This window comes from Solanum stenotomum, chromosome 7 (assembly GCF_019186545.1).
Source record: "Solanum stenotomum isolate F172 chromosome 7, ASM1918654v1, whole genome shotgun sequence".
Classification (NCBI taxonomy): Eukaryota; Viridiplantae; Streptophyta; class Magnoliopsida; order Solanales; family Solanaceae; genus Solanum; species Solanum stenotomum.
In genome coordinates, this window is record NC_064288.1 from 49588001 (window position 1) to 49606189 (window position 18189).

The following is an 18189-nucleotide window of genomic DNA, read 5'->3' on the forward strand; positions in this document are numbered from 1 at the left end:
GAATTTGAATAAACTCACATGTGAAAACGTCATTCATGAACTTGAGGTCATGATTAATGGTCTCGATTACCGCAATAAAATGGACGTCAATAAAACCTATTGGATTACCAAGGTGAAAATGATACATATTTAGAGGTTCAAAGCTTAGAAGAAATTGTGGATACCGTTGAAAATAATAATTTTGATGATGAAGTTGAAGATGATGCAATACTTTGGAACCAGTTATGCGTAAGGAAACAGTTATCGCATCTAGAACTCTTCACAATTTTATGGTGCAGTTTGAAAAGATAACACCAAAACTTTTGGATGCAATAAGAAAAGTTAGAGAAGAATTTCGACTAGATTTAAAGTTTAACAAAACACAACATAANTAAGGAAACACTTATCGCATCTAGAACTCTTCACAATTTTATGGTGCAGTTTGAAAAGATAACACCAAAACTTTTGGATGCAATAAGAAAAGTTAGAGAAGAATTTCGACTAGATTTAAAGTTTAACAAAACACAACATAATCATATTTTCACTAAATTATCTTAGATATATTGTACTTTTGAAGAATTACTAATTTATAATATTAATCGAACCATATATTTATATAGGGGTCTTCTGAAAATATATTACATCTTATTATCTTATCAAAATGAGTGATTTTTTTCATTGGCCAAGTCGAGAACGGAGGAAAATATGATCGATTATTAATTTACCAATTATTAAACATATGCATTATATATATAATCAAGAAGAAAAGTAAATACATCTTTGTTATCAAGTTACCCAAAAACCAGCAAATTGGAGGGGACCTATTCTATGATATCCTCATTGTAGGTAAACCAAACAATAAAATTATTTTCTTTTAGCAACTATGCACTATATGTTTGACACTTTCATGTGAATGTTATTACAGAATAACACACACATTTATAAACCATACACTTGTGTATTTAAGTCAAAGTTGGCTTTGCATAAAATAACTAATTAACTTATGTCCGGTAAGGTTCCCTAAAATACAAGTTTTGTTTTCTATCAAAAGAGTTCCCATTCTTGCCTGTTGCTGAAGGTTTTCAATTTTGTCTTCCCTTCTTCAGGCCTTACTTGCTCGTTCCATGCCTTTTTGCATCTTTCTTCATTCGTCGATCAACAAGAACTTTCCCCCTGCCAACCTTCACTTGAACGCCCTTCTTTGCCACTACGAATTCCCTTTCTGGTCTTTTAGGTGTTGCCTTCTTGTAAAGCTGTTCAATCATTCTACTCTTTGAGCGATCAGATACATCTGCTTGGTCTGATATCGAGTTAGCTTTCTTTCGAATCTTGTCCAGCTTTCTCTGAGCAGCCCTTTTCTTTCGTGCTTTGGCTTCTGCTACCTTCTTTGCAGGACGTGCATTGATTTCTTTAAACTGAGCTCTTATTGCAGCAATCTCCTCTTTCGTCACCGGCATTATCAGCTGTCGATGCCTCTTCTCCTCGTCAACAAACCAATATGGCAACCCCTCATCGTCAAACATATACTTATTGTAACCATCATCCATCATTGACTCTCTCTGCCTTTTCAAAATCAATTTCTTTGCTACAGACAATATTTCAGCCTTTCTGTCGATATCATCACCTGACGAATCACTTGAATCTGTAGGTGGTGCAGGAGCAATCTCAAAATCATTTGGTGTCTCAGATGATGGGACTTGGAGCAAACCATCCATTCTTTTCTTTGTCAGGATTGGAGCAAGCAATTGGCTAGTTGTCTGTGTCTTAGATATTGGGGCCATTTCTCCTACTAGGTTTATTAGCATTTCATCTTCGCTGTTATACTTGTCCAACATGTCTTGCTCTTCTGGCTCAACAAAAACATCTTGAGTAAACCACGTTTTTGCAACCTCCTCTTCAGATGGAGCGGTTTCTAGAGGTATGATTAGAGGATTCACTTGATCCTCTCCCATATCACTGTCAGAGTCTTGAGCAGAATGAGTCATACCATCTTCGTCACCAAGCTGAACATAGACTAAACAGTCTCAGTTATAGAGATAGAGAAAGCGTGAAAGAAGGATACACCACATCTAGTTCTTACGGGTCAATTTTGAGCTAAAACCAACCATTAGTTCGGCTGATTCGGTTTTTTGCCCAAATTTTGACCCATCAATGAATATATTTTCATTCTAGACTGTACACAGAGTTAAAAATTACTATACCTCCAAGAGTTTACAATCACTCAAGTAGGAAATTCTGGATCGTTTTGTTTTTCTTTCCCCTCGAGCCATATACCTTTTGTTGTGGTCCTCAAGCAACCCCTCTATTTCATCGTCACGTCTGAAAATTTAAATGAACCAGTTCCAATAGTAGTAAAAAGTCAAATAATCGTTTTTTGATACAGTTCCAGTAAACTGTCTGGTTACCTTATGCGCTCTTCTTCGGAGTCCATATCGGTAGATGCATTCTCTGGGGCTTCCAGGTCACTTCCGTCATCTTCGCTATTTACTTCAACAGTTCCATCATCACATTCATTGTCATCAACAACTACTACATCTCTCTTGCTCTGAAATATATGCCCCAGATACTCAGCTTAACAGCAAAGTAGAATTTAAAAAGACAAAGTAAATGATGATTTAATTCATGTTAGACCACTAAACGAAATAGGCTAACATGTAAAAGCAGGTCTATCCTCCATTTTGGATATAATACATTAAAAACAATTTATTGTTCTGTTTTTCATTAAGTAATAAATTTCATTAAAAGAAGGGCAAAAAAATATGCCCGTAAAAGTACACAAAAAGACAGAAACCTTACCAAAAAAATGGTTTTATGCAAAAAAAACATGCAATATTAAAACAAAACAATGGAAAAAATGCTACACCTCAAGATATTTCTCTACTCTGTAAAAACCTCTCATATTACTCCCTCTCCAAACAACCTACATGAGTGCTAGCACACAAACATCTCATACCCTGCTCCATTTTTAGAGAAAACTCAACTAAACATAGTTTCTTTCATAGTCCCGACATCACCCACCCAAGTACAAACCGCCTCAGAATTTCTCAAAAGTAGAACGCTATCCCACAATGTAAAAAGGAGGTGATCCACATTACCCCCAGAGTCTTAATGGTTCCTAAACCTCAAGTCCCACTGCACTTCTACCCTTGTAAACTCCACAATCGACCACTGGACTAGCATCTCCCTTTGGTATGAAATTATATACATGTTCGGACATGTCATTCTTAGGGCTCATTTGGTTGGAGAACAAGCTATCCCGGGATAAGTCATCCCAGGATTGTCTCAATATGGGATAAAAATAACACAACAATCCCGGGATAAGTTATCCCTCGATTATATTCCAACCAAACATGGGATAAACTCATCCTAAAATTAATCTCGGGATGAGTTATCCCTTATCCCTCGTACACAATGAGCGCTTAATGTGTTGTTCCCACACCACCTATGTCCCCAAAAACTATCCCTACTCCCATCACCCATTAATAATGAAATGTTCGCATAAACCTCTTTCCACCCCTTTAAGCTCTTTCAAACCTTTAACCACAAATGTCTCTGCTACGGGTGGACGATAAGGGTTGCATTTTCTATGAAGTAACAAACTAAGCAGAGTGAAGTGGGCATACCTTGATCAATGTTAGAGAAAACAGCTCCGGATCAGCGAAACCATCTTCAGTTGCATCGGACTGCATCCCCAACACCTCACGTGCTTTGTCCTGCAGTTAAAGAAGGAATGGGAAGTAAGCTAATGATAGCAGCAGTAGGAACTAAGTCTCAAACAATGGTCAAAGTTTCAACATCTACATGATGACGAACCAAAAGATTCGCAAGAGATGCATATTAGATTCAGAAACAAAAGAGTTCAAGCGGTAGCACCAATACAGAATATTGATTTAGAAAGGCAGAACAACAAAGGACCCACGTCTGCTTCTTCCTTTTTTAAGATCAAAATGAAGATGGGGAGGGGCGGGGNGGGGGGGGGGGGGGGGGGGGGGGGGGAGCAAAGCAACTAGAAGCCCTGGAAGACAAATCATTTGCATTGGAACAAAAAGAGACCAAATAGACAGCAATGGATACAACAAAATCCATAGCTAATCAAGATATAGCTGATTAATAGAAGCAAAACGCAAGCAGTATTTTAGCTGAAAATAGCTTGGAATAAGTTTTCTTAGGCAATTTGACAGTGATATAAAGGAAATCAGAATAGAAATTACAGCTGATCTGCTGAACTACAAAGTTGTCAGTTTGTGATTTGACAAGTAAGGTAAACTGGGCAGAAATATTGCTGACAAAGATGCTTAAGGGAGCAGTTAGAAGATAAACTGGAAACCATAAAACCAAATTCATTCAAGAGAACAAACAAAACATATAAGTATATTTGCATTTCGGTTTTTTTGTTCTCTCTATGATTATCCTAAAACCAAGTATCACAATTCAAGGGTCGCATTCTGAACTTAGAGTAGAAAAAAGGATACCAACACAGAATTAGAAAGAGAAAGGTAAAGCATAGCCATTAACCTTGGCTTGTCTTTTAGCTATAACCCTTTTTTCTCTTCTCGTCTTTCTCAATTCAGTTTCCTTCAACTCTTCCATTTCTTTTACCAGTCTTGTATCTTCATCCTCTTCTCTCTCACATTCAATTACTACTTTTGGATTACTAATGGTCTCTGAAGGAGCCAAACCTTTCCTCATAAGCTTACGCCACCTACAAGTCAAAGGATATTCATGCAAAACTGATAAGAAAGATATCATGTCCCCTCTTACTGACAGATAACAACCTAAACAGTTTAGACCCCATTAACAGGTCTAAGACATGCTTTTCAAATGCAAACACCAAAGTCTAAGAAGTTTCTTGTTCCATACTTTGAAAGATGTTTGAGATCTTGCTCCCCCAGAACACGCAAGTCCTCACATAGTGTTCTAACCTGGTCCAAAATTGAACTGTAAGGCAACAGATGAAATAAAGACTACAAAGGATGCTTCTGACAAATATAAAAAACACCATTTATCAGAGTTATACCTCTTCTGTCGTCAGAGGATGATCTCTCATTGGCAAAGAGGCAGGATCATCAAACTTTATCGAAGTAACTGAGCCAAGGCTCTTGATATCAGACCACACAAAATCGGCAGCAGAACAGTCCTTCCTTAAGAACGTCTCCCCATCTTCATACCTGCAACATTGGTTTTAGTTGGATACAAAATAGATAGAAGAATATGCTCATGTTAATGCAAATAGGATAACAAATAGAAACTAGTTAAAATTATAGGTTCGAGGCAAATCATCAGATAAAAGTGAACTAGAATACAAGAAACCAAATAAAAGGAGTCATTTAACTGTGACAAATAGATAGAGTATGTCCTCTGACACAAGATGACAACACCACTGCTCATCAGCTCTGAATCGGTTTTTAAGGCATCCAAGAGGTCTAAAGCATGAACAACATTTGTTTTCACAAACGGCCAACATGAAGTCTTTGGCATGGACAAAAGGTGAATAATGTGCATAAGCATAAAAAACATTATTGATAGATGATTTACCCATCCCGGTGTCTCTTCTGCTTCGTCGCTCTGAGAACATCGACCACCTATTCAAACATACACTGTTAGCATGATGGACAGCTAAATGATTGTATATATTAATGTAATTATATAGTGATATAAATTAGCATGATCATATACATTTGTTGTAGAATCAAAGGAATAAATATTGTGATAGAATAGCTGATTTGGAGGGATAGCAAGGGAGATTTAGAGGGATTGAATAGAAGATTTGTAGAGATAGAATAACTGATCTTTAGGGATAGGAATGGCGGATCTTTAGGGATGTGTAATCTTTATTTTCTCTATGTAATGGAAAGACTCTCACTTTGAGAGGCATTAAGCAGAAAATTGACATGGTATTAGAGCCTTCTCTTGGCTGTCTTGTTTCATAGAGTCATCTGTGGTTCCTTCTAATTTTTTTTTGAAAATCTTGGTTTTTGGTTGACTGTTCATCGATAATCAATCCTACCACCTGGGAATTTTGTTCTTGGTCATTCTAGTTGCTTTCTTGAGTCTTTGTAGTTTTCATAGCTATTCAAAAGCATGAATTCACATCACTTTGAATCCTTTAGTGTTCGTTTTACTGGAAAAAATTATTCTTCTTGGGAGTTTCAGTTTCAGTTGTTTGTCACCGGCAAAGAACTATGGGGCCATATAGATGGAAACGATCCTGCTCCTACTGATGCAACAAAGCTAGGTGAATGGAAGATTAAAGATGCTCGGGTGATGACATGGACTCTAGGGTCAATTGACCCTCTTATTGTTCTTAATCTCAGGCCATACAAGACAGCTAAGTCCATGTGGGATTACTTACAAAAGGTTTACAACCAAGATAATAGCGCAAGACGCTTTCAGTTAGAGTATGAAATTGCTAATTACTCTCAAGGAGGTCTTTCTGCTCAGGATTATTTTTCTGAATTTCAGAATTTATGGGCTGAATTTACAGATATTGTCTATGCCAAAATACCTACTGAATCTCTATCAGTGATTCAGGCAGTTCATGAGCAAAGCAAGCGAGACCAATTTTTGATGAAATTACACTCCGACTTTGAGAATGTTCGCTCTAACTTGATGAATCGTGACCCGTCTCCTTCTTTGGATGTTTGCTTTAGGGAATTACTTCGTGAAGAGCAACGTCTTGTCACACAAAATGCTTTCAAGAAAAAAAATGATGTCACTGTTGCATTTGCTGCTCAAGGTAAAGGAAGGGGCAGGGATATGAGTAGAACTCAGTACTATAGTTGCAAGGAATATGGTCATATTGCTAGAAATTGTAGCAAGAAGTTCTGTAATTATTGTAAACAACAAGGACACATAATCAAAGAGTGTCCCACGCGCCCTTAAAATCGTAGGATCAATGTTTTTCAAGCTGGGATAAATGGCTCCACTAATGATAACTCATCTTCAGGACAAGTTCTTACTCTTGAAATGGTACAACAAATGATCGTGTCAGCCTTTTCAGCATTGGGATTACAAGGTAATGATGTTACATCTAATTTTTGGATTGTTGATGCAAGTGCTTCCAATCACATGACCAACTCAACGAGCATCCTAAAAAATGTTCGTAAGTATCAAGGTCCATCACAAATACAGAATGCCAATGGTAGTAATTTACCCATTACCAAGGTTGGGGACATTACTCCAACTTTCAAGAATGTTTTTGTTTCACCAAAGCTCTCAACTAGTCTTATTTCAGTTGAACAATTAGTAACAATTGTGATGTGAATTTTTCTCGCAATGGTTGTCTTGTGCAGGATCAGGTGTCGGGGACGATAATCGCGAAGGGGCCTAAAGTTGGACGATTGTTTCCTATACACTTTTCCATTCCTCCTGTTCTATCTTTTGCTTGTACTTTTACTGCTAGTAAGACTGAGGTTTGGCATAAGCGTCTAGGACATCTAAATTCTGTTGTGTTGTCTCATTTATCAAATTCTGGTTTATTGGGAAATAAAAATAAATTTTCAGTTGCTTCCATTGATTGTTCTACTTGTAAATTAGGCAAAAGTAAAACTCTTCCTTTTCCTAATTTTGGTAGTTGTGCTACAAAGTGTTTTGATGTCATTCATAGTGATGTTTGGGTAATTTCACCAATTATTTCTCATGCTCATTTCAAATACTTTGTGACATTCATAGATGATTATAGTCGGTTTACATGGGTGTATTTTCTTCGATCCAAATCTGAGGTATTTTCCATGTTCAAGACATTTTTGGCTTACATTGAGACTCAATTTTCTACATGCATCAAATTATTAAGATCTGATTCTGGTGGAGAATATATGTCTTATGAATTCAAAAAATTCTTGCTTGACAAAGGGATTGTCTCACAACACTCTTGCCCATATACACCACAACAAAATGGAGTTGCTGAACGAAAAAATCATCTTTTAGATGTCACTCGTACTTTATTGATTGAGTCCTCTGTACCAGCTAAATATTGGGTGGAAGCTTTGTCTACTGTTGTCTATTTAATTAATATTGCCATCTAAAGTGCTAAATTTTGAGTCTCCATATTTTCATCTTTATCACCAAAATCCTAACTATAGTGATTTTCATACATTTGGTTGTGTTTGTTTTGTGCATTTGCCTCCTTCGCAGCGCAATAAACTTTCTGTACGGTCTACTAAATGTGCTTTTATGGGTTATAGTACTTCACAAAAAGGTTTTATTTGCTATGATCCATGTTCTCACAAATTTCGTATTTCTAGAAATGTTATTTTCTTTGAGAATCAATATTTCTTTCCTACGATTGTAGATCCATCTTATGTTTCTCCTCTTCTTCCTACTTTTGAGGATTTATCATCTTCTTTTAAGAGGTTCAAACCTGGATTTGTGTATGAATGACGTCGGCCAACTTTATCCTATCCCGACACTGATCCGCCACCTGAAACTATACCAGAACTAGAATTTGAGATTTCTTCAAGATCTGGTTCTCTTGAGCCTACTCGGCGATCTACTAGAGTATCTCGTACTCCCAATTGGTATGGCTTTTCCTCTACTTTATCCAACATATCTGTTCCATCTTGTTAGTCACAAGCTTCCAAGCATGAATGTTGGCAGAAAGTAATGGAGGAAGAACTTTTGGCTCTTAAAGAAAATGACACATGAGACATTGTTTCATGTCCTTCAAATGTCCGCCCTATTGGATGTAAATGGGTTTATTCAATCAAACTTCATTCTGATGGATCTCTTGATCGGTACAAAGCTCGATTGGTTGTTCTTGGTAACAGACAAGAGTATGGAGTGGACTATAAGGAGACTTTTGCACCCATACCCAAAATGACTACGGTGCAAACTATTATTGCCATTGCCGCTTCAAGAAACTGGTCTTTGTATCAAATGGATGTCAAAAATACTTTTCTCCATGGTGATCTTAAAAAAGATATTTATATGAAACCTTCACCTGGTTTGTTCTCATCGCCTACATCAGATGTATGCAAGTTGAACCGGTTTTTGTATGGATTAAAACAAGCTCCAAGAGCTTGGTTTGATAAGTTTCGATCTACTTTGCTACAATTTTCTTTTGAGCAGAGCAAATATGACTCATCTTTGTTTCTTCGGAAAACATCTACAGGTTGTGTTCTTCTTTTGGTGTATGTAGATGACATTATTATCACAGGAACTGATTCTTCACTAATCACTAGCCTCCAACAGCAGCTTAAAGATTCTTTTCATATGAAAGATCTTGGTACTCTTACTTATTTTTTGGGTTTGGAAGTTCATAATGTTACTTCAGGTGTGTTTCTAAACCAACACAAATATACTCAGGATCTGATTTCTTTGGATGGTCTTCAAGATTCATCCTCCGTAGATACTCCATTGGAATTGAATGTGAAGTATCGTCGTGAGGAAGACGATCTTCTTCCTGATCCAACTATATTTCGACAATTAGTTGGGAGTCTAAATTACCTTACTATTACTCTGCCTGATATCTCTTTTGCAGTTCAACAAGTTAGTCAATTTATGCAAGCTCCCCATCATCTCCACTTGGTGGCTGTTAGTCGCATCATTCGGTATCTTCTAGGAACATCTACTCGTGGATTTTTCTTTCCAAGTGGTTCTCTTATTCGTCTTAATGCTTTTAGTGATTCTGATTGGGCGGGATGTCCTGATACTCGTCGTTCAGTCTCTGGTTGGTGCATGTTTCTTGGAGAGTCATTGATATCTTGGAAGAGTAAAAAGCAAGATCGTGTGTCAAAATTTTCAACAGAGGCTGAATATTCAGCCATTCCATGTCTACTGCTTGCTCTGAGGTTGTATGGCTTTATGGATTACTTGCTGAGATTGGATTTCCTCAATCTTATCTTACTCCTCTCCACGCTGACAATACAAGTGCTATTCAGATTGCTACTAATTCAGTTTTTCATGAGAGGACCAAACACATCGAAGTGGATTGTCATTATATAAGAGAAGTTGTAGATAAAGGAGTCATTATTCTTCCACATGTGTCTAGCGATCTTCAAATAGCTGATGCGTTTACAAAATCCATGCAGTTTCTAGTTGGCAAATTGATGCTTCTTGATCCACCAACATCAATTTGAGGGGTGATGTTAGCATGATGGGCAGCTAAATGATTGTATATATATTAATGTAATTATATAGTGATATAAATTAGCATGATCATATACATTTGTTGTAGAATCAAAGGAATAAATATTGTGATAGAATAGCTGATTTGGAGGGATAGCAAGGCAGATTTAGAGGGATTGAATATCAGATTTGTAGAGATAGAATAGCTGATCTTTAGGGATAGGAATGACAGATCTTTAGGGATGTGTAATCTTTATTTTCTCTATATAATGGAAAGACTCTCACTTTGAGAGGCATTAAGCAGAAAATTGACATACACAAGGTAATTTTATTGAGGGTCTATACTGCAAGTGCCAACAAGAGGATAAAGAGAGAGAGAAAGTAGAAAAGCAAAATTTCAGTACCTTGAGAGGTTCTTTACCACCTTGAAAGAGGTGCTTTATATCAAGAAGGCGAGGGTCAATCTTAGCAGGGGCCTTATATTTGAAACCAATAAGATATATTTCGGCAGATTCTGAACGACTTGCTAAAGGTTTCTCCACTTCAACTTTCTCAAAAAGCTGGCAATCAAATGCAAAGGTGATATAGTTCATTTGATCCGTATAACCCCTAAAAGTGATATTGAAAGGAAGGAGATACCTGTCTTAGACAATAAAGAACCGCAGTATAGTCTTGAGATCTAAAAACCTAAAAGTATATAGAGAATCAGTACGCTAGATAACGTTTGTTCCATCTTTTATGCAGCAATGCAATCAAATGAATGGAATAACAGTAGGAAGGTCAACAAGAAAACATCAACTCTACACGAACAACTTAGAGGGAAAGGCAATACAATGAAAAAAAATAATACTCCTACTATCCTACTAACAAATACTCTACAGACTAGTGTCATGACCCACCACGTCATCATGCCACTTAGGCACCACATGACATAGAGTTCATCTCCTCCCCTACCCACTCGAAAGAAAAGACAAACATGTGTATGTATCAGAGAATAGTAAAGTAACAACTTAGACATAAATTTCTCCACCCACCCAAAAATAAACAAACAAATAGTTTAATAAAGCTTACCTCCACCCATCCTAAAACGCATATACAATACACATATAACATATTATTAAGTACACAGAGGAATGTAGTAAACAAGACAACAAGCTTTCCTACTCCCCCACCAACCCACAAAACAAAAAAAAAAGACAAAAGAAGAGATAAAATAAGAGTGGGAAAAAGTTGCAAGGATAAAGTAACATCCACTATGTTATTAAAATAATTAAGACCTATGACTATTTGTACTTATATTGGCATGTGTGAATACTAAAGCAGCAACTATATTTTATACTATATATATAAAAAAGTGATTTTGATAACACATACATATGAATATGATAATCAAACACGTACCTTGGTAACAAAAGTGCCATTAGGAAGCAAAAATTGTGTAGCAAGCTTAACAGAATCAATGACGAGAGAACTCTGGACAGTAGCTTCCATAGCCCAAGCACCACCCATATTAGGAGACCCATCATGAACGATCAAATCAAACCCCCTACAACCTTTTTCAGCAATTATTCTTTTAATGGTGGATTTACATTTTGCAGTAGTAATATCTTCCTGTACAGCAATTGCACCGCCAATTGGCTTGATTGGAACAATATCAACGCCAATAACAAGGCTGTCGACGGGTGTTTTACTAACAGCTACTTGCATCCAACCTCCGGGAGCAGCACAAAGATCGAGAACCGATTGAGATGAAGTGAGAAAGGAGAATTTGGAATTTAGTTGAATCAGCTTAAATGCAGCCCTTGAACGGTATCTCGATTCTCTTGCTAGGTGGTAAAACTTGTCTCTTCGATCTCTCCCTTTCAATTTCCCCATATCGTAACACTGAGACACTGTAAACCTTTACCTTGTTAGGGTTTATTTATCCCCTTTTTTTTTTTTTATTTGGTGTTCGATGCTCATATTAAAGCCCGATTAAATTTTCATTGCGCACTACAGGGAACAGGGCCCATTGAGAGGTGACGCTCTCAATAACCTGATCTAATTAAAAAATGAAACCGTCTTTATCATTGCACCGCAACTCATTCTACTCTACTTTCACATAACACTTTATTAACGGTATTGTCAGTGGCAGTTACCTTGCTAGGGTTCGGGTTTATTTATTCCCTCTCTACTATCACACGAGACAAAAAACATAAATACGAGTGAAAATCATTTTCACTCCAATTTTGCTTTAAAAATCACATTCATTGTTCAATTATTTAAGTAAATTTCATAAATGTTTATTATACCTTTTCATTATCAACTTTTTTTTATTACTTTCTTTAAAAATCATGAAATTTGTGTTTTTGAATTCATGTAACAAATTTTTCATAAAAGGATACACATTATTTTTGAACGAAAAAGTGACAAATATTAATTAAGTGTATGAGCTAATGATGTTTTATAATGAAGTAAATTAGCATAATGAAAAAATTGTTTTTACTAATAATAATCAAAACTCTAATATTCATTTACACAAAAAATAAAAGAGACTAATAACTACAAATATATTTTGATGTAGGAAATATAAAATAATTAATTTAATTAAGGTCAAATTTATAAAGATCGTATGTTTTAAAATTTAAATTATTTTAAATTATAACTTATATAAACTTCATTAATGTCAATCAAAATTTGTTTATTTATATAGACAATAGAAAATTCTCCGGACGCTTATGTTTTGAGTAGTTGTTTTGATTTACTCATTCAATTAATGAAATCAAAAGAATTTCAATACTTTTTTTATTTCTACCCTTAATATTAAATAACGGCATAAAATAGTGTATATCAAGATCTATCATAAGTTATTTTATTTTAGTGGAGTTTTTTTATTTTTACGGATTATAGATATCAAGATCTCTCATAAGTTAGGCCCTTCTCTAGGTGACACATCGCAAGGTTTATATTCTTTAGAATGTCTTGCTTTTTCAATACAAATCATATCGTATGGGTTCATATATTATAGTTTTTGTCGTACAACTTATTACCAATATAAAATTATACCTTTTGAAGTCATAATCTGCTTATACTTATAAGCGACAATTATGTTAGAGCCACTCATCAATAATGCATGTGATATACACACGTAAGAAAATTAGTTCTCATATTTTCTTTACTTTTAATAGAGAATTGATGGTCACAAAATTTTCAATCATCATTTGCAGATCAAATGACTATTCAAGAATTACAATTATTTCTTAGTATATGTTATATTAAAGAGTTTTAATTCAATCTTAATCCATAATATTAATAATATTTAAATATCACAAAAATTTAACAAATAGATAAAGAACATATTCTCATAAAAAATATTCAAAAATATCATAAGTGATATAAGCACTTGTCTATATTACATATCATCTTTCTCATTACGCGGGTGATAACTGATAAGGATTTATAACACTATCAACTAAAATCTTAGCTAGATTGTCTACAGGAGAATGTTGATAAAAATGAGGCCTTGGACACGTTCTTAGAAGCCAATATTTATTTATTTTAGCTTCTATATCTATTTTTTCCTCCCACTTGACTTTAAGTGCATTCATATATGTCAAGAGATCCTCATTTGGACCAAGACAAATATGAATGTTAATCATTACGTCCATCTAATTATTTGGGAGAGAAGAAATAAATATAACTAAAGCTTCTGGATCGAAGACCGATATAAAATAAAAAGTTAATTCTTCTCGTTTCATCTGAAATAATTGAATATATTATGGTATTGAAGAAGAAGGATCCATTTGGATATCCTGAAATTCCTCATATTTTCTTCTCCCTTCCCTCGTCCAAGCTCTTTGATCCCTAAAGATATTTTGAATAGAATTTGGAATATCATTTCTAATAATTTCTGAATCAGAATCAGAATCATTAATGACTATTGTCCTTCGTTGATGAACTCTTCTACGTTGTCGTCTTGCTTGATTGTTAGTATAACTCACAATTGGAGTACTTCGAGTCCGTCTCTGTCCAGCCATTTCTAAAATGAGAACAAAAAAAAAATAGAATATTTATTCATAATCATCTAATAGGCGTTATAAACATAGTTGATTTCACGTAATTTTCTTTATCGGCCAAAGTGAGAATATGGTTAAATATTTGAAATTGTATAAAATTTTCATCAAAATCAAAACATTCAGCCTTTTATCTACTCCCACGGTTCAATGTAGAAAATTCATTAAAACGGGTAACTTCTTCTTACCTAAATTTATGAAGATAGGGTCTTTTTTACCCTTTTAAATCCTATCTTTATTAAATATAAATGCAATATTTTGCCTTCTTACCTTTTGAATAAAAGAAAATAATTTTTTTTCCAGATATCTATGTTTAAAATGAAGATCTATTATGTATACAAAAAGTAATAAAACTAAAAATAAAATTGTAATGATAAACTAAAAAATAAATAAAAAGATTTGAGCTTTGATACCAACGAAAAAATTAAATAGTAACATGACCATCAAGTGTACCTATAACCACACCAAAAATTCTTGGCACCTCTTTGACAAATAATAGATCCTCTTCAATGAATGAATATAATATTGTGATGTTTATTTTTTTGTCAAAAACCGTGTATCTTCACCTTTATTTATAGTCGCGAGCTTGGCCATATGGTAAGGTAATTTGATCAATTTGATTACTTCTTTATGATATTAGATTTCTTATATCTATTTTTCATAATCATTAATGATTATACTCAAAGAAGACTACCTAATTACACAAACATTTCTATCATAATTACTAATTCTCCCTATAGTTTAAAATAATTATATATTGTCACACTAATTAATAATTTCATACCAGATTGCAAGTTAGATACACTAGATACATATTTTTTGCTACCAGATTCACTGAACTAGTGTAACACCCCGGAATATTTTTGAGCTAAGACTCGAACCATTCTTCGTTATGAGTAAGATTTTACCAAGGAATTTAAAATTTCTTAAGTGTCAAGATTAGGTCACTAGATATAGCACCTTGAGTTCCAAAAAGAATTAAAGAGAATTCATTCAAGCCATTCCTAAGTTTTTCTAAGTTTTGGGTCAACTTCAAACGACCATAACTTTCAGTACAGTATGAGTTAGGAAACTGATAAGATATCAAATGAAAGATCTCTGAGTCGTATCTCCAACACCACCGAGTTTGCTAATTTTCGAGCTCGTATGAGGGAGATATGTCATTTTGAAGTTAGGCTGTCCATTCAAGGAAAGTTATCCAAAAATGTGATGGGTAATTTGGTCTTTTCCTTACCCAATCAGATTAAAACGAATTATGGTAATATTTAGGGGTCTAAACTGATTTGGTTAAGTTTTCACAAATTCTAATTACGCTTAGGATTTTAGAAGAAAGTTCAAGAAGAGAAAAGAGGAGAAAAAGTTCAAAGTTCCAAGCATTCGTTCAAGAAATGCAAGATTTCACCAAGAACCTAGTTCTTTGAGGTATGTAAGCTTCCATAGTGTTGGGTTCGTTCACCCACACGCCAATCATGAGTTTCTTTTGCAAATCTATCCATAAATATTGAGCAATTTAAGTTCTTGATGAGTTATTGACAAGTGTTCTTGAGGTTTCATTCTAAATCTTGTTTTGTTGAGGTTTTGAGGAATTCTTGAGATGAAAATTAGTGATTTGAGGGTTGTTTTGAGTAGATTAGTGTACACTTAGGTTGGGTATTCAAATCTAAGTGAGTGGGGAAGAAACCATTCGAATCTAGGCGAACTAAGGTGAGAAAATGAGCAAAGAAATTAGTCGGGGTTTTCTGGGAATAGACTGGCGCGCCGCCCCATCATTGCGCCAGTAGAGAGTGTCTGTAGGTAGAGGGTTGGCGCCCTGTGCCACTTAGTGCGCCAGGGTCGCCTTCCCCTACCTTTTCTCCATCATTTTGCCCGTCTAAGTTCTTTAAAAGGGTGGGTTCCTTCAATCCCTGTTGATTCTAAATACTCTAAACTACTTCTAAACACCTAGAAATCATTAATAACATGAATCGTAACCTTGAATTCATAATTCAAATTCAAGGTAGAGTTAAGAGTCAAGTCTTGAGAGTTATTTCAAATATTTTGAGAAAGTCCCTTTGAGTCCTTTGGAGGAGTCTTCTACAACTTCTAATAACTTGTATCAAGACTCGAGTAAGTGAGTATGAGAATGAGGAGAATGTATTCATGAGTCTACATTATCATCGATATCATTCATATCATGAATCATAAGTCTTGAATTCATAATTCAAATTCAAGAAAGAGTTAGGAGAACAGTTCAAGAAAGTCTTTGAGTTAAATCGTGAATCCTTTGAGATCAACTATCGATTTGAGCTAAGTTTTGAGGAAGTAAGTATGAGAATGAGAAGAGTCGCGTACATGAGTTCTATATTGTTATGTAGACCCTTGAGTCGAGTCGTTCATGCCCATAAATTCTGCATGAACTCCATAAGTTGAGTATCTTTGAGAGGAGTAGTATCTTTAGGTTCTAAGTCTTAAGTATTGAGTTCCTAACCCCTTTGAGGTTATATTCCTAGTCATGAGACTATTACGTGTTTTCCATGAAGGTCCTTGAGTTGAGTTGTTCATCCCCATAATTCGGCATGAACCCTATGAGTTGAGCATTCTTGAAATGAGTAGTATCATGAAGTCTTTGAGTTGAGTTGTTCATGCCCATAATTCCGCATCAACCCTCTGAGTCGAGCATTCTCGAGATGAGTAGTATCAATGAGTTCTTGAGTTTTGGAATTGTTGAGTCCCGAGTATTGAGTTCTATGTATGGTTATTAAAAACCTTGAATTGAGTCGTTCACGCCCATAATTCGGCATGAACCCTATTTTGAGAAGTCTTTTACAATCACTTTAAACTTGTTTTGAGACTTGAGAACCTGAGTTTGAGAAAGAGTAGCGTTGAGTTCCTTTTTTTCAAAATGAATATATGGGAACTAAGTATTTCCAAGAGTAAATGTTTTCACATTTAAAAGAGGAAGAAATTGAGACTTCCAAAAGAGTTTTGAGCAGTTTGAGTACCATCTCTTTTAAGAGAAAGATTTTTGAGTAATAATCTCAAAACACAGAAAGAGTTATGTTTTTAAACATATGAGCTAGATATATTTTGGGAGTAGTATTGAGCACCGATATGAGAGAGTTCTAACAACTCACAGCCCCCATAATTCATGTAGCCAACGTGGGTAGAAAGGGTCATACTTTTTAGATGATTTATTGTTGCTTTTTAGCATAGACTAGTGGATCCACTTAGTAGTAGGTTCTATACCCCGACAAAGTATAGGACAATTTTGGCAACGTAGGCTAGACGATGTATCATTACATAGCTCATAGTGATGGTTGTCGGTTAGATAATCTCCCACATAGTTATATTGTATTTTTATATAGAAATTGAGTTATTATTGTATTATTCAATACATTGAGTTGCTATCTATTGTTTTAAAAGCTTTCCATATATTGAATGTTTTATTGTTGCTTTATCCAGAGTTGAGTATCTTATTATTTAGTTGAGCCTTATTTATCTGATTTGAGTTGAACTATGTTTCACTGAGTTGAATATCATGTTATTAAGTTGAGCCCTATTTTCTCTGAGTTGAACTATGTTTCATTGAGTTGAGAAGAAGTAAGTATGTTTCTTTTCCATCAGTTCAAGCTTATGTTTATGCTTTAGAATTCCCCTTACATGCTCGTACATTCCATGTACTGAGCCATTTGGCCTGCATCATTTCATGATGCAGATACAGGTACTCAGGATCATCAACATGCGTTTCGTTGAGGTCACGTGATATTCCAGTCAGCTTTGGTAAGCTTCTTATATTCCGAAGGACTTCACATTTATCTTACATTTAGTAGTTTTGATATGTCGTGGATCTTGTCTCGATATACTTCTGCAATAGTAGAGGCATCATAGATAGACAGAGTTGAAGAGTTTCCTTATTTACTTTTATTTTGAGTATTGTACAAACTTTTAAAAAGGTTGAGTATTTGAGTTTATTGAAATTATTTCAGTTTTAAGCTTTTGTATGCTTGAGTTAGTCTTCCGCTTGTAGCCAGCCAGGATGAGGGTTCGCTTGGGGACCAACAATGGTTTTCGAGTGCCGGCCACATCCAAGGTGTAGGCTATGGTCGTGACAAAT

General features: G+C 35.1%; 1 protein-coding gene across 1 annotated transcript; it reads right to left on the minus strand.

Moving 5' to 3' along the window:
- Positions 1 to 840: 840 nt before the first annotated feature.
- Positions 841 to 11938, minus strand: LOC125871151 (uncharacterized). The gene is made up of 11 exons (XM_049551744.1): positions 11446 to 11938; positions 10684 to 10731; positions 10449 to 10604; positions 5515 to 5561; positions 4997 to 5147; positions 4840 to 4901; positions 4495 to 4681; positions 3603 to 3692; positions 2385 to 2524; positions 2181 to 2298; positions 841 to 1982 (listed from the first exon to the last, which is right to left on the minus strand). Exons 1-11 carry the CDS (start codon positions 11917 to 11919, stop codon positions 1089 to 1091), a joined length of 2367 nt encoding a protein of 788 aa, XP_049407701.1. The 5' UTR covers positions 11920 to 11938; the 3' UTR covers positions 841 to 1088.
- Between the last annotated feature and the right edge of the window lie 6251 nt (positions 11939 to 18189).

Excerpts from the sequence above, each read along its gene's own strand:
- LOC125871151 (XM_049551744.1), bottom strand. The coding sequence starts at position 11,919 with ATGGGGAAATTGAAAGGGAGAGATCGAAGAGACAAGTTTTACCACCTA. Across the intron at positions 2,525-3,602 it reads TTTCTCTAACATTGATCAAG|AGCAAGAGAGATGTAGTAGT; the intron begins GTATGCCCACTT and ends CATATATTTCAG. Across the intron at positions 1,983-2,180 it reads GTGATTGTAAACTCTTGGAG|CTTGGTGACGAAGATGGTAT; the intron begins GTATAGTAATTT and ends GTCTATGTTCAG.